This window comes from Epinephelus moara, chromosome 1 (assembly GCF_006386435.1).
Source record: "Epinephelus moara isolate mb chromosome 1, YSFRI_EMoa_1.0, whole genome shotgun sequence".
NCBI classification, from domain to species: Eukaryota; Metazoa; Chordata; class Actinopteri; order Perciformes; family Serranidae; genus Epinephelus; species Epinephelus moara.
Genome location: NC_065506.1, coordinates 26717237 through 26731221, shown reverse-complemented (window position 1 = coordinate 26731221; position 13985 = coordinate 26717237). Strand labels below are relative to the sequence as shown.

The window sequence follows — 13985 nt, the reverse complement described above, 5'->3', positions numbered from 1 at the left end:
TACCTCACTCGCCACAATAAATGGTGCCACAGGATCCCAGGAAACCTTTTTACGTTGTCACACAAAGACACACATACCTTTGACCTTGTGTGGGCTACTTGTTAGGACCTGAAGTGACATTATGCATTCCCTAATGTTAACCATTTCAACTACATGTCTAACCTCCAACATCTTCCCTAAACTGAACCTAACCCTGCTCTAACCTTTACAGGGTGTCTGCAGGTTCTAAGAAAGGCTTACAAATACAAATGTACAATACAGTGAATAAATCACACCATAAGAAGCCATTGGAAACATAATCAACAGCTGAGAGGTGCTGCATTTAAACACCACATCCAAAAGTGTTCTTTAAAAATGCTGAAACAGAGGCCTCCTGAGTTGTTGAGAAGAACACCAAGGCATCCTGAGTTGTTCACTAAATGAAGCTCTAGCAAAGTTCAGTCAGGAAGATACTTTTCATGCTCAGGTGCAAGTTTCTTCCTCACTCTGCCATTCACTCCTTGCACATATGCTCACTCACTGTCTCTAGGTGTCATTGTCTGGGTCTGTCAATTGAGTCATCAGCTGATTCACAAGCAGCCAATGGCACAGCAACACACCTTCTCTGTCAGCCTATCATCTTACTGCTCGTAGTTCTTTCTATGGCTCTTTCTCTGCCGTAGTTCTTTCTTGCTACCATCAGCGCCCTCCACCTCCCCATCACCACCCAATCTTTACGGATTCATCAGCCTCATATGCCTCAGCAGCCATCAGCCTCAGAGTCATCAGCCACCACCACCACCAGTGTCTGGACTCCATGGAGGGATCTATCTCCCTCTGGTGCCAGACTTCTGTTAAATCTTAATTAGCACAAATCATCTGTTAATCTGTACACTCATATTCTGTATTAAATATTATCTTTATTTCATTTTTCTGTCTCCCCTGATTGAACTGAGCTTCTGAGTCTGTTAAAAACACAGTGCAATGGATGGTCCTAGAATACAGAACCGTTTTTTGTTTGGTCCTTGCTCTCTTTGCTTCAGTGACCTCAAGTGAATCTTGAGTAAGTCCAATCACTGATGATCTTATTGGTCCTATAATAATTCATCCATCTTTCAGTTTCTTTTTGTCAAACATAGTCTTCTTACTTTATACTTGCACTTACCTGTTGGCTAAATGTACTGCTCAAAACAATTAAGGGAAAACTTAAATCACACATCAGATCTTAATGAATGAATTATTTACCTTGGAAATCTTTACTGATGCACACTGTATAATTTGTTGAGAACAAAATGACTTAACAGTGTTCAATGGAAACTAAAATCATCGACTAGAGGCTGTCAGGCCCTCACGCCACCCTCATGGAGTCTGTTTCTGACAGTTTGGTCAGAAACATGCACACCAGTAGCCTCCTGGAGGCCATTTTGTAGGGTCCTGGCAGTGTTCCTCCTGTTCCTCCTATCACAAACCTTCTTGCGACTGCACGTATGGATGTGCCATCCTGGAGGAGCTGGAGTACCTGTGCAACCTGATTGGGCTGCAGGTACCACCTCATGCTACCAGTAGTGACAAGGACACTAGCAGAACACAAAACTGGAGAAGAATCAGTGAGGAAGGATAAGGAGAGAGCAACTGTCTGTGGCCACCACATGTAAAACCATTCCCTTTTTGGAGGTTGTCTTGCTTTTGCCTCTCCATTGCACCTGTTGTCACATTCATTTGCACCAAAGCAGGTAAAACTGATTTATAATCACTTGTGCTTCCTAAATGGTCAGATTGATATCCCTGAAGTTTAACTGACTTGGTGTTACACTGTGACAATTAAGTGTTCCCTTAATGTTTTTGAGCAGTATAGATTGACCTAACAGACTCTAATTACTATTCCTACATAACATCTACCTCTGCACAGGACTACATTTACTGACCTTTATACTGACCTGCAATGCTTGAATAATAAAAAGATGATCTGTCCAAAAATCACTCATAAATTTGGTTAAGAGTCTTGAAAGCATTAAATTTAAGTGTCTGATACCTGTAGACACCCTGCTTAAACTAAACTAAACAATGTTCATATACTCCATGATATGATGGAATATCAGTAAATCATAAAAAATTATTTGCAAGCTCCATCATGATATTCATGGAAAGGAAGCAGTTATTTCCAGCATCACAGACAAAACTGCTCCATTCCTGTTGGTGAAGTTAATATATTCTAAAGCATATCTTCAGGTTCAACAACTCCAGCAACTTGTTTAGACCCATGAAATGCCCTTGAACTTCCTGAAAATAAAACCTGACCTCTGTTATTACGCTAAAAGTCATTCTGTGCAGTATCTCTCTTCCTACCAAGCACAATTCACATTAATATTAAATGAAGGGCAAAATAAAGGTGCCAGTTTACACCTCTGCTGTGATATCAGCGGGGCCTGTTCAGCGTTTTCAGCAGAAATGATGTGCTTGTTTTCTTCGGTATTTGTTTTATCAATGATGATATGTCTTCCTATTTAAGCAGCATGGTGAGATAATTTTACATTGGAGCACACTCACAGGAACAGTAATGCTCTAAATCTAGTGTGGCTTGGAGAACAGTTGCACATAATATCTGCACTTAGCTCCTTTCCCCAAATTTGTTTTCATATAGATATGCGACACAGAGTTGAACACCAGAATACCTCACTGTTTGTTGATTTTGATCATGTGTGCAGAGGCATGTGTGGTCAACTTTTAAAATTTAAAAGGAATAACTGAATGACAGAAAGAAAATTAATGAAAAATCTGTATAATTGTTGACTTTCCACACTGCTGTTGATCTTTTTAAATTGTGTCTATATTGTGTATAAAAAAATGTGTTTCTCTGAACATTCTAGATACGATGAGAGTGAAATAGGCCTACAATGAACGAGATATAAATCAGCTCATAATGATTATTAGTAGGCTATATTTACATTGAGTATCAGTCTGTACTTAACCTTCACTGATGCGGAACTTCTCAACATTTCAGTTTGACACACATCATTTCACAGTCACAAATAATCAATAATTCATTATGACATGCTAATTGACGTGGTGTTTTAACACATGAATCTTCACCATAAAGCCTACCTTAAAGCTGTGGACTGCAACACTGATAATGTTGTGATGATGAACACGGATGGATCATTGAAAGGGCCAGGCCCAGGAGCCCAAAGTGTCAGGGGGGCCTCTGGCCTTTATTTGCAAAATGTCAAATGTCAAATTAAACCTTATACCAGCCAGGAGGAGACTCAAAATGACCACAAAGAGACCCAAAACAACCACAAGGCGACAAAACAATGACTACAAGGTGACACAAAAGGACCAAGAAAGACACAGATGTACCTCAAAGGAGACAAAAAATGACTAAAAAGTGACATATAATACAAATGTAGACCTATATATAATGTATATATAACTTTTTTGTAATGTCTCCCCTTGTTGTACATTGAGTGGACTGATGACAACCAAATTTTGTTGTGTTTTAACATTCAATAGTTATAAGGTATCTATATATAATAACCAGAAAAACACACAAAATTACCACAGAGTCCCAAACAACTATAAACACACACACAAAAACACAAGGACATGCAAAATGACAAAAAAGACACGAAATAAGTTTCTCGGCATAAAAAATGATGTTGATGTTCTATTATTTTAAGGAGTTGGTCAAAATCAAGACATTTTTGAGTTGGATGGAATTAGAATAAATAAGTCGGTTCAACTTAATTAAGTTTTTCAAGGTCAAAGCAAATCATGGTGGTTGTGCTAAATTAATTGACTTTGTCAGACAAAAGACTTATGGGATTGACTCAATAGTGCCACAGCTGGAACAACTTAAAAAGATGCACGCAAATTGTTACCTTAATTTCTTTAAGTTGAACAAGTAGTTTGTTTTCTAGAGTGCACAAAATACTGTTAGCAGACACAAAACCACAGAAAGATGCATAATGACTACAAAGAGCGTGTATTGCTTCTCTGTAGGAGAGGTGGTGGGGTCCTTTGCATATCTGTGCCTGGGGGCTCAAGGTTTCACAATGCGCCCATGTTGATGAGCAGCCCAACTGTGACCTTGTTGGATCAGGTCATTTTATTTGGTTTATCATTTCAAGAACTTGGTCAAAAACAACTTTTACATTTTTGAGTTGGATGGAATTAAAATTAGAAGTTAGAAAGTTAGAGTTAGAAAGTTAGAAAATCTAAAAAATACTTTGACCACAAAACATCATCACATTGTTTGGATAAATATTAAGTTGGTTCAACTTAATTAAGTTTTTCAAGGTCAAAGCAAATCATAATGGTTGTGCTAAATGAATTGATTTTGTCAGATTATAAAAGACTCATTGGATTGACTCAATAATGCCATAGTTGGAACTACTTAAAAAGATGCATGCAAATTGTTACCTTAATTTCTTTAAGTTGAAGTAAATTGTTTTTAAGAGTGACCAAAATACCCACAGACACAAACCATAAAAAGATGCATAATGACTTCAAAGAGTCGCAAAAACTCAACAAAGTCTGTGTATTGCTCCATATATAGGAGAGGTGGTGGGGTCCTTTGCATATCTGTGCCCAGGGGCCCAAAGTTTCACAGTCTGCCCATGCTGATGAGCAGCCCAGTTGTGTCCTTGTTGGATCTGGTCATTTTATTAGTTGCAACAGGGTGATTGTAAAATGGAAAAAGATATATATATATATCTTTTTTTTATTGTATATTTCTGCATGCCAGCACATTGTTTATGTTAATGATAATAGGCCTACATTTTAATCATGTGTGTAGAAATATTGTCCAAATGATAGCAGTTGTGTGGTGACACAGGTCAATGAAAGGTAACACGCATGAACATCAATAAGCACACTTAAGCAGCCTCCACTAAGTCGTCACTCATTATAAATAGTTCCAGTGAATTTGTTCTGGATGTTTCCTAATGAGTCTAAATGAAGGTGGACAGGTAGAGCGGGGTCACAGAGAGGGAAGTGTCTCAGCCGGTGTCTCTGAACACAAGACATCTAGCATATCATCTCCCGTTGAGTAGTTGGATTGCAACAGAGCTCCGAGGAGCAGGGCGCGTGCAGACCATCAGGGCTGCGCATTCTTAGCTGGGGACTAATTTCCAGTCCTCCACTTGGGTCTGGGTAAACAGCACCGCCCCGATGGTTGTTTGTTTTAAGTGTGGAGCGATCCATCGCACAGCGCCGGGCTCGATTGACACTGTCTGCTGATCTGCTACTGCGGATTGCTCAGAATAACACGGCTGCTCGCTAATTCCCGTCTATCGGGGCTTTCGCCGAAACACCGAGAGAGTAGGGTCCAAAAAAAGCCAACAAGGCAGGCAAGACCGCCGCGCCGCCGGAGTCCGCACCCCAGAATGGCTTCAGGAGACCTTTACGAGGTAAGATAAAGCCATGTCCCTGGAAAATGCTCTGTAATATTGACGAATAATGGAATTAGGAAGTAAAGGGGAGGGCGTCGCGTATGTAAAAAGCGGTGTACTAAGCCCTTTAACAGGCGAAACTAACCCTTCTCAAGCTTTGCGAACACAAGGTTGCTTAATTTATGCTCGGACTTTGTGTCGCTTCTGATATACTTTGCCATAATTCTTGGCGGCTGTTGTAAATAGATAAGATGTCATTTACGAGCTGAACTCCTCAGTCTGTCGCCGAGTTGAAAGTCGTGGTAAAGTGACAGCAGCGCGGAGCGGAGCGGACGGGCATGGTGAATAGCTACAGACGGAGTGATGGTTGTGAAGGTGCGCATACATGCCAAAAGATATTTTGTCATCACAGCCTTTATACTGCACTGTGACTGTTTTCGCAGGCACATAAGATGAGACACCAGTTTATTTTTATCGAGCGGTGTAAACAGGTCTGCGTGAGCTTCTTCTCCTCCGGTTTGATGGGGCGATTTGGTGAAATCATGACTCCGATAGTTTTTTTCGGGGCGTAAAAGTTGCCCCAAATGGGTGACAGGAAGGTCACGCTGCCCTCGTGCGCAACATCACTCTGGAACCGGTGCCAGAATTTGCATGAAGCCTGGTTTCTGCATCAGCCTCACTGATTCAGGCACTTACTGTCATTAGCCTTTGTGAGGCTGACATGGTGTCATATGTTTCAGTTGGTGGTGGTGACAGAGAGAGATGGGGGGGACAGTGAATGTCTGATGACTTCCAGGGACAAACAAAAAGCCTATAGTTTTATTTTAAAGCAAGTTTTATTTTATTTTTTAAATAAACTACACACTTTAAACATGCCACAAAAAAATGTCTATCTGAAGAGAAACTTTGGGATCCTCTCACGAGTGGTTAAGTAGATAACATTATCTCCACAGCACTGGTGAACAATGTATGAGTCAAACAGGACATCTGTTAGGAGACAGTAGATTAAGTGAGAAGCAGTTGGTAATTGTCTTTTTCACAAACTGTTACAGTTAGCCCTGCTGACTGTAATATTTTTATTATTGCTGCTCTTTATCCTGACACGTATTAATGCATCTGCACCCCATGTGTTTGTGTGTTTCGGCTATTGTCAGCTTTATTCACTTTCATTTTTCCTCCCTTTTTATAATAAGGATTTTAATTGCATATTTTCAGCTCTATTAATTATGCCTCCTTGAGTTGGATAAAGCTTCATGCATTCATACACACTGTTACTGAGCTGCAAAACCTTGATTGTTTTATGCTGCTTTCAAGTCACATTGTTTAGTAGTTACAAGCAGCTGAAAAAAACATTCACAACAGAGTGAATGTAGTATTTCTGGCTTTAATGACATTATAGCTGAAGATAGACAGTACTCAGAAGGTAATGCGGGTCGTCCACTGATCAGAGGCTCAGTGGTTCTATCCCTGGCTCCTCCAGTCCACATGTCGAAGTATCCTTGGGCAAGATGCTGAACCCCAAATTGCTCCTGCTGGCGTGTGAGTGTGTTAAAAACTCAGGAGCAGGTGGCACCTTGTATGGCAGCCTCAGCCACTAGTGTGTGAATGGGTGAATGGGTTGGAAGACTAGAAAGGAGCTATAAAAGTGCAGGTCCACATGTGGGAGAGAAAATGGGAATTACACTCAGCAAAAGGCCGCAGGTTGGAATCAAACCCATGCAATTGCAAAGGGCTCAGCCTGTATGGGGCACAGGTGAGCTCGAGGGCACCCAAACATTACTGTACTTTTGCTTTTAAATGAGACTACTTGATTAAAAATGCTGTTTATTCCACACAGGTTGTTGGTTACATGTGTCAGCCTGTGGTCACTCAAGGTTGATTAATTTCCTGTGGAGCTGCATTGTTGACTGATCATTGTTGAACAGGTTACTGGGTTATCGCTCACAAAATATAATTTATTTTTGAATGTAACAAGGTGTTGACAGGCATTTGCCATCGACAGTCAGTTGAGTCTTTGGGTTGTTTCCCTGCTAACATGGCGACAGCTCAGTCGCCAGAAGAAAATGTTGGCATTGTACGGTTATGCGAACCAAGAATACATTACATATGTATGTTTGATATGTATCTTATCAATGTTTGCAAAGTAACAAAATATAGACCCTGAATTTCTCATCAGGAGGTGGAGTGGATGGGGGATGGCGTGTCACCAAGGTGAAAAGCCTGCGGTTGTGATTTAGCGAATCTTTGCTGTGTTGCCAACAGCTTTTAGGCCCGAAAAGTGGTTGTTTTGTACCGAGACATTGCTGTTTTCCTGCAGAGTTTGTGGCCCCCTGAACAGGATATTTTAAGCCAGAACACAATCTTCTCCTCACCATAACTAAGTGGTTTTTGTGTCTAAATGTAACCACCTGTTAACCACAGTGTTGCTGAAGCCTATCTGCTACATAATAGCTTGCAAATGTAACGTATCCGTGGTTTGGACATTTTTTCTAGCGATGGGGTTACATGGCAACAAAAATTGAGAAGCTGACCAGAGTTTGCAGGTGTCGTACAGCTGTCATTCAGAAACAACATTTATAATATGGAGAACACTGTGTTCTGTGGTTGGGGTTTATGTCAAGTAATTGCTTTGAGGAGTCTGAGCTTGTTGGAGTTCGAGCACCAATAAAATAGCTGATAATGCTATGTAAAAGTGGTTTGTTTGATGGAGCTGTAAGAGATTGTTTGAAAAGTGGAAGTTAGAAGATACATATATTGGTTGGGGAGTCAAGGATCAGGAGCCTAAGCTTAAAGGCTTTGGGATGCACACGCAGTGACTTCCAGGACTATATGAGATTGACTGAGTAAAATTCTGTACTGTTCTTGTACCGTTGGGAAATGGGGAAGAATTTCATATTTGACCTGTAATGATCTGTGTGAATTTAACATTCAGTCTGTGAGCCCTCCAGTTGTGGGCGTTCCTAAAATGCACTGTCACTCTGATCTATTGCATGCTTCACAGACCCATCCATAAACTAGGCCATTGTTCTGCTTCATAGTGGAAAAATGGTAATCTAGCAAGTTGTTTTGAGCAGATGTCATGACATCAAACCATCTCAGAAGTAAAGTGTGAAAGCATTTTTTTTGCAAAGTCACAGAAAAATGTCAGGCTTTTTAACAACTTTGTGAAATGCATTGAGTCAATGTCAATGCTACAGCAAAGTTAAGAAAACAACAGTTGCTGTTCAGATATACTCCCTGCTCCCTCTTAATTTATCAAGCCCATTCAACACTTAGATACACAATCATAGATGCACACATCAGAAGAACAGAATTATCTATAGAGAGCCTAACTTCCTGTTTAATGAAATGTATAGAAGTTATTTTTCTCATCAGCACTTTTTGTTTACAGCCAACATTTTATATATATCAAAGGAACTAAATATTAAAATGAATCTCCACCCAAAATTTGGCCTTTGAGCATCAAAAAGCCTAAAAATTGGCTGTCAAAAGTTTGTTTTGTATTCATGAAGAACAAAAGATTGCAATAGATTGTAAACATCATCAACAAGGAGAGTTTAGAAATATATTCAAACTTGTCTCCTCTACAAACAGACATAGATTAAAGACTAGAGACACTGCTTAGTTCTTTCTCTATTACAGACACTCTGAGGCTCTGCTTGAAGGTACATATTCTTTAGATGCTGAAATTTGGTACAAATATCCATGGTGCCCAGAGGATTCATCCCAGTGATGTTGGTGATCCTCCTTGACTTTTCTTCTAGTGGCAACAGCAGGTCAAAGTTTTAATTTTTCCAGTAGACTATCTCAACATCTACTTTAAAGATTAGCACAAAATGTTTGCACATGGGATGAGTCCTAATGATTCTGGTTATACTGGTGTTGCCAACTTAACAACATTCTCTCTTGATTTATGGAGTGTTAGAGACTTAATTTAAAAAAAAATGCCTAGCGACAAATCTAGCGACTCCATACTTTAACTCTTCTCTCTTTAAGAGAGTCAGTGAATGTCTCAATCACTTATCCCTGTTGTTTGTCTGCAGGGGAACTCCTTTAGTTGCAAAGACTGAGTTTGTTCCAGGGGTCTGCATAATCTCTATTCATGATGTCTATATAACAGCCTTCATAAAAAGTTTTTGGTAGATAAAAAAAAATTTGTGGTAGATATAGAGCCTGTTTACACCTGGTATTAACATGTGTCCTGGATGATTCGATCACAGGTGGACACCTCGAAGTCTGTTCACGCCCGGCATTAGAATGCACCCCCACGTGTCTCAAGTGACCACTTCTGATTGGATCTCACTTGCCAGCTCTATATGCAGATAAACACAAACATCATTTCCTTTTGCGAAGACCAAATGTGTTGATGAATTGACACGACAGGAGGTATGTTGTGCAATATGCACACTTCAGCACATATTTATTCATTTGCGTCGAGTGGACATACTGCGGGAGTCTGTGACATGTTTCCCATACACTGATTTATTTGCCGTGGCCTGCCACAATATCATCATCGACAGCCAAATATTGATTTGATATTCTTTTCACTATTTAAAAAGGGTAAAATCTTATTTCATTGAAGAGCAGCATGCAGCGACTTGATTCGCTCAGCACCTCCTTGCTCTGCTTTTGCTCTATCCCTCTGTTTATCATGAGACCAGCTAGCACACCCATGGTTCCTCTGCCTCCCTGCTGCGAGGAGACTACTGCTGTGGGAGTGTGAGCTCCAGACTGGGGACAGTTGGTGAGATTCCGCCCGCACACGCACATAGTGACAGTGCTAACTTGACATTACATGGCTAACATTACCATTAATAACCATAATGGTATATAAATGGCTTAAACAACAGAGTCGAGCAGTTTCAGTGTCGGTCTGAATTTGTTGGGACCGTTTAACAGCTGTTGCTGTGTTAGCTCATGCTAACTGGCCAGATGTTGAACTGACCATTCACGGGGAGGGAACATGGCTCCAGGGATGGACCTCAGTGCTTTGTCTAACCTCTGTCACAGCAGCAACAGAAAGTTTTCTTATCCAGTGGGGAGCCGGATAAGCAAGGGTTTTACCTGAGTGGTGGTCCTTCAATTTGGCCCAAGACACGTAAGTGTGCTGAAAGAATGTGGCAATATGTGGCCAACAACACCTCTGAATGTGGTCTGAGGGATCAGATGTCAAGAGGCATTAAGAATGCACTGGGTGCTTTCACACCTGTACTAATGGTAGTTATACACCAAATCCGTTGAACACATGGAAAGACGTGCCTCAACCTCAAATAGTCCGGCTTGCACCAGCTGTTGGGCGGTATTGCTTAACTGTTTTCAAGATGGCGATCACGGCACAAACTTTCTCATTGTATAGTTAAACAATACACTAGTGGAAACAGAATCTAGATTCATATTTGATCGATGCTCGCTGCCTAGTTTGACAGTTTGACCTGAGTTTTGCATTATCTTGGATGGACCTCATTTGCATAAAGTTGAGGTTGAGTCATAATTATGTAAATTCAGATTCGCCAAATGGTCGGTCAACTCAAATGGTCGGCTGTATCCAAGCAGCTGGATCTCCTGCCCTCCATAGAAATTGCATAGGATCCATCAACCTCCACATACGTCAACAGATCCAGTGTATCTCAAATCTTAGAGCTGTCTAATTCTGATCCAGTCACCCAAGACGCGTGTCAATACCAGGTGTAAACAGGGCTTTAGATGTGTATTAATGAGATGATTACAGCTTGAAAATAATAATAGCTAATTAGAAAGCTAGTTAGAGTCAGTTAAGTTTAGATAGACCTTAATTTTTACTTTCATTTTTAAAAAATGTTTTAACTGTATGTAAAACAGTGACATAATCATGTCACAGATATGTAAACTAGCTTGTGGCGTTATTTAGCAACATATTGACATCTTGTCTTGTTTGAGAGTTTGAATGGCATTCGGCAGGATGTTCAGGGTGACAGCAACGCTCATGTAATATAGTAAACAAGCCAAGTTAGCCCTTTGAGGGCTGTTAACTATGCTAGTAATGGATTGGAAATGTACAACAGCAGTTTCGCTGACACTAAATATCAAACAAAAGCCAGTGACAGTATCGTATTAAGTTGCTGTGAGCTGAAACTTCATCCCCTCTAAAGTTATCTTGAAGCCTCACTGGGCAAAACTTCTCCTCCTCTGGTCAGCTGTTTCTGTCTCACTCAGACTTGCCCCGGGTCTAGGTCTGTAGCTGCCTGCCCTGGAGAACTATGTAAAAGCAATCAGCGCTCACTCTGCCGCTACATCTGGGGGCAGAAGCTGCACACTGATTGACAAACAAAAAACAACAGCTCAACTTGAAGAATCTCAGTCGAGTAAGGGTTCTCCGACTGATGATTTGAATCTTCCACTTACGGGGGAAGCTCTATTTTTTTCTAATAAACATTAGGTATATATACACAGTTGCAAATTATGTAACCTTAGTAAATCTAGTGAAAAATGTAATCCTGTTTTCTCCCTTTTTTGTGCAAACCTCCCTTACATGCATTTACAATGAGGAGAGAGGCTCACTTTGCAGACACTAAAATGACACGCAAACTGTGACTCCAGCCAGATGTGTCTGTTTGATAAATACACCTTTTTTTAATTAATTGATTTTGTAATTATTTTTACAATATTTAATTTTCACTTTTTTTCCCCATGCAGTATTTTTTTTGTAATTGGTTAATTAGTTTGGTAATACCTCACTGATGTCAACTGTCAAGGCATTTTCTTGATGTTTCCAGGGACTTTAGTTGTTGTTGTTGAACCTGGTGGTAGCTTGGGTGTTGATTCCTGGTCTTGTGAGTTTCACAGCAGTAGAGTGGTGGAAATTGTGCTTCGGTGCAGACCCAGCATGACTGATGAGTGTGGTCAGACATGTGCTCTGCTGCACCTTCAACCACACCCAAGAGTGATGTCAGGGTGTACAATGCACACCTGTCTTGACATCTCTGACAGACCTTTGTATGTTCTTCTTACGATGCTTTGGGTTGGATGGAGGCATTTGACAGCTGAGGGAGGACATGCCCACCTCCATTCTTCCAGCTTGTATTGAAGCACCAAGTGTTTGTAAACCTGTCTGGTCTGTGTATTCAACTGGGCCTTTCTATCTGCCTCCTCCACTTTACTTGTCCTTTTTTTGGCATGTGTCTCTGCTATGCTGTTATATGGTTAAGTGTCACATTGTCAGGGACTGTAAGCATTCAAATCTCCTGTTCATTTCACTGACACCCCTGCAGCTTACCCATCAAAGGCTGTTTACTCCTGTTAATGTGCTCAACACTTCTGGGGGAATGATGAGCAGTTATAACCACAGCTGCACTGAACCTTTTCTAAAACTCTCCAACCATCCTCCATTTCTGGTTTAACAAACACAAAGCGATGTCAGGTCCCCTCCAATTCTACTGGAGTGAATATTCACAGATCGACTGCCTGCAAGGGGACACATAATGCCTCATCTTATGAATTTTCACGCTTGTGTACCTTCATACAAACAAGCAGGCTTTTGATGGAATCTAGCGTAGTAGAAAATATTGAAAATCTTCCCCTAAAGCTTGATTTGTAGTAGACACAAAAAGTTAAAGGAGTCTCACTGTAGATACTCATAGCATTGCTTTCAATTTATGCAATGTTGGGTCGATGTGAACTGAAGGTTTAAAGTTGACATGTCTTTAATAGCTGTGTGTTACTGAATAGAAAATGACTAATTTCGTCAACATCCTTTGTTCAGTCAGGACCACTTTTGTCAAAGAAAACTTTATTTCCATTGCAGTATTATATTTGGTGGTATGGCTCTGTTCTGGGGCCTCTCTGCCTTTCCCACACAGAAAGCCTCTTCCACACACCTAGTTGGAAAGCCTAAGGCAGAAAGAGCACACCTCTCTGCCCTTCCACATGCAAACAAGGAAAGCCTGAGGCAGAGTAGTCTTGCCACCAGACAATCAGAGATCTCTGCCTTCTGATAGTCTGGGGACACTCCTTTCTAAAGTGTGTTTAACACACCGGCGAACAAGGACACGCCTTCTCGGAAATGTGCGCTCCCCTTTTTCTCGTCCGCAAGGAAACAAACACACAGAGAGCTTGAAAATGGATGCCGAGAGATTAAACTCCGTTTTATCAAACGTGTGCTCATCCGTGAAGAAAATATTTTTTCCAGCAGATGTCTTAGTTACAGCATGATTGAGCTAACTGGAGTAGTTTTATGTCGTATCCGACAATGGGAGGCTTTTAACGGATGACGTCCTGATGTTAGTTTTACTGCTGTTAGCTGTCCCTGTCAGCTGCAGCCACTGATGCTTTCTAGACATCGTGATTTCCCAAAACTGAATAAATACCACACATAGCAACACAAAACTGCTTTGCTAGCTCAATCATGTTGTAACTAAGATATCCACTGGAAAAACCTCCACCTTTTTTTCACGGACCGTTTTATGAGTTATTATTTTTATACAGTCTATGGTTATTACCTATTACAGACACTGCTAATGGCTAAGAAATAGTAATGTTTGTTCAATCATTGTGTTTATAGACTTTACAAACATCGGATTAGTCTAAACGGTGATACAGTGATGTGAAAAATGTGATATATATAAACCAGCAGAGCTTTTA

General features: G+C 40.6%; 2 protein-coding genes across 4 annotated transcripts in view; both read left to right on the top strand.

Moving 5' to 3' along the window:
- LOC126389193 (cytochrome c oxidase subunit 4 isoform 1, mitochondrial) overlaps positions 1–13985 on the top strand; it is a 516851-nt gene that overhangs the window by 187201 nt on the left and 315665 nt on the right. The window lies entirely within an intron of this gene.
- The window catches only part of LOC126389127 (chromodomain Y-like protein 2), a 48421-nt gene continuing 39484 nt past the window's right edge, over positions 5049–13985 (top strand). The window contains exon 1 of the mRNA XM_050042597.1: positions 5049–5387. Within this exon, the coding sequence (XP_049898554.1) occupies positions 5364–5387 (24 nt within the window). The 5' untranslated portion in view covers positions 5049–5363. The remainder of the gene's footprint in view (positions 5388–13985) is intronic.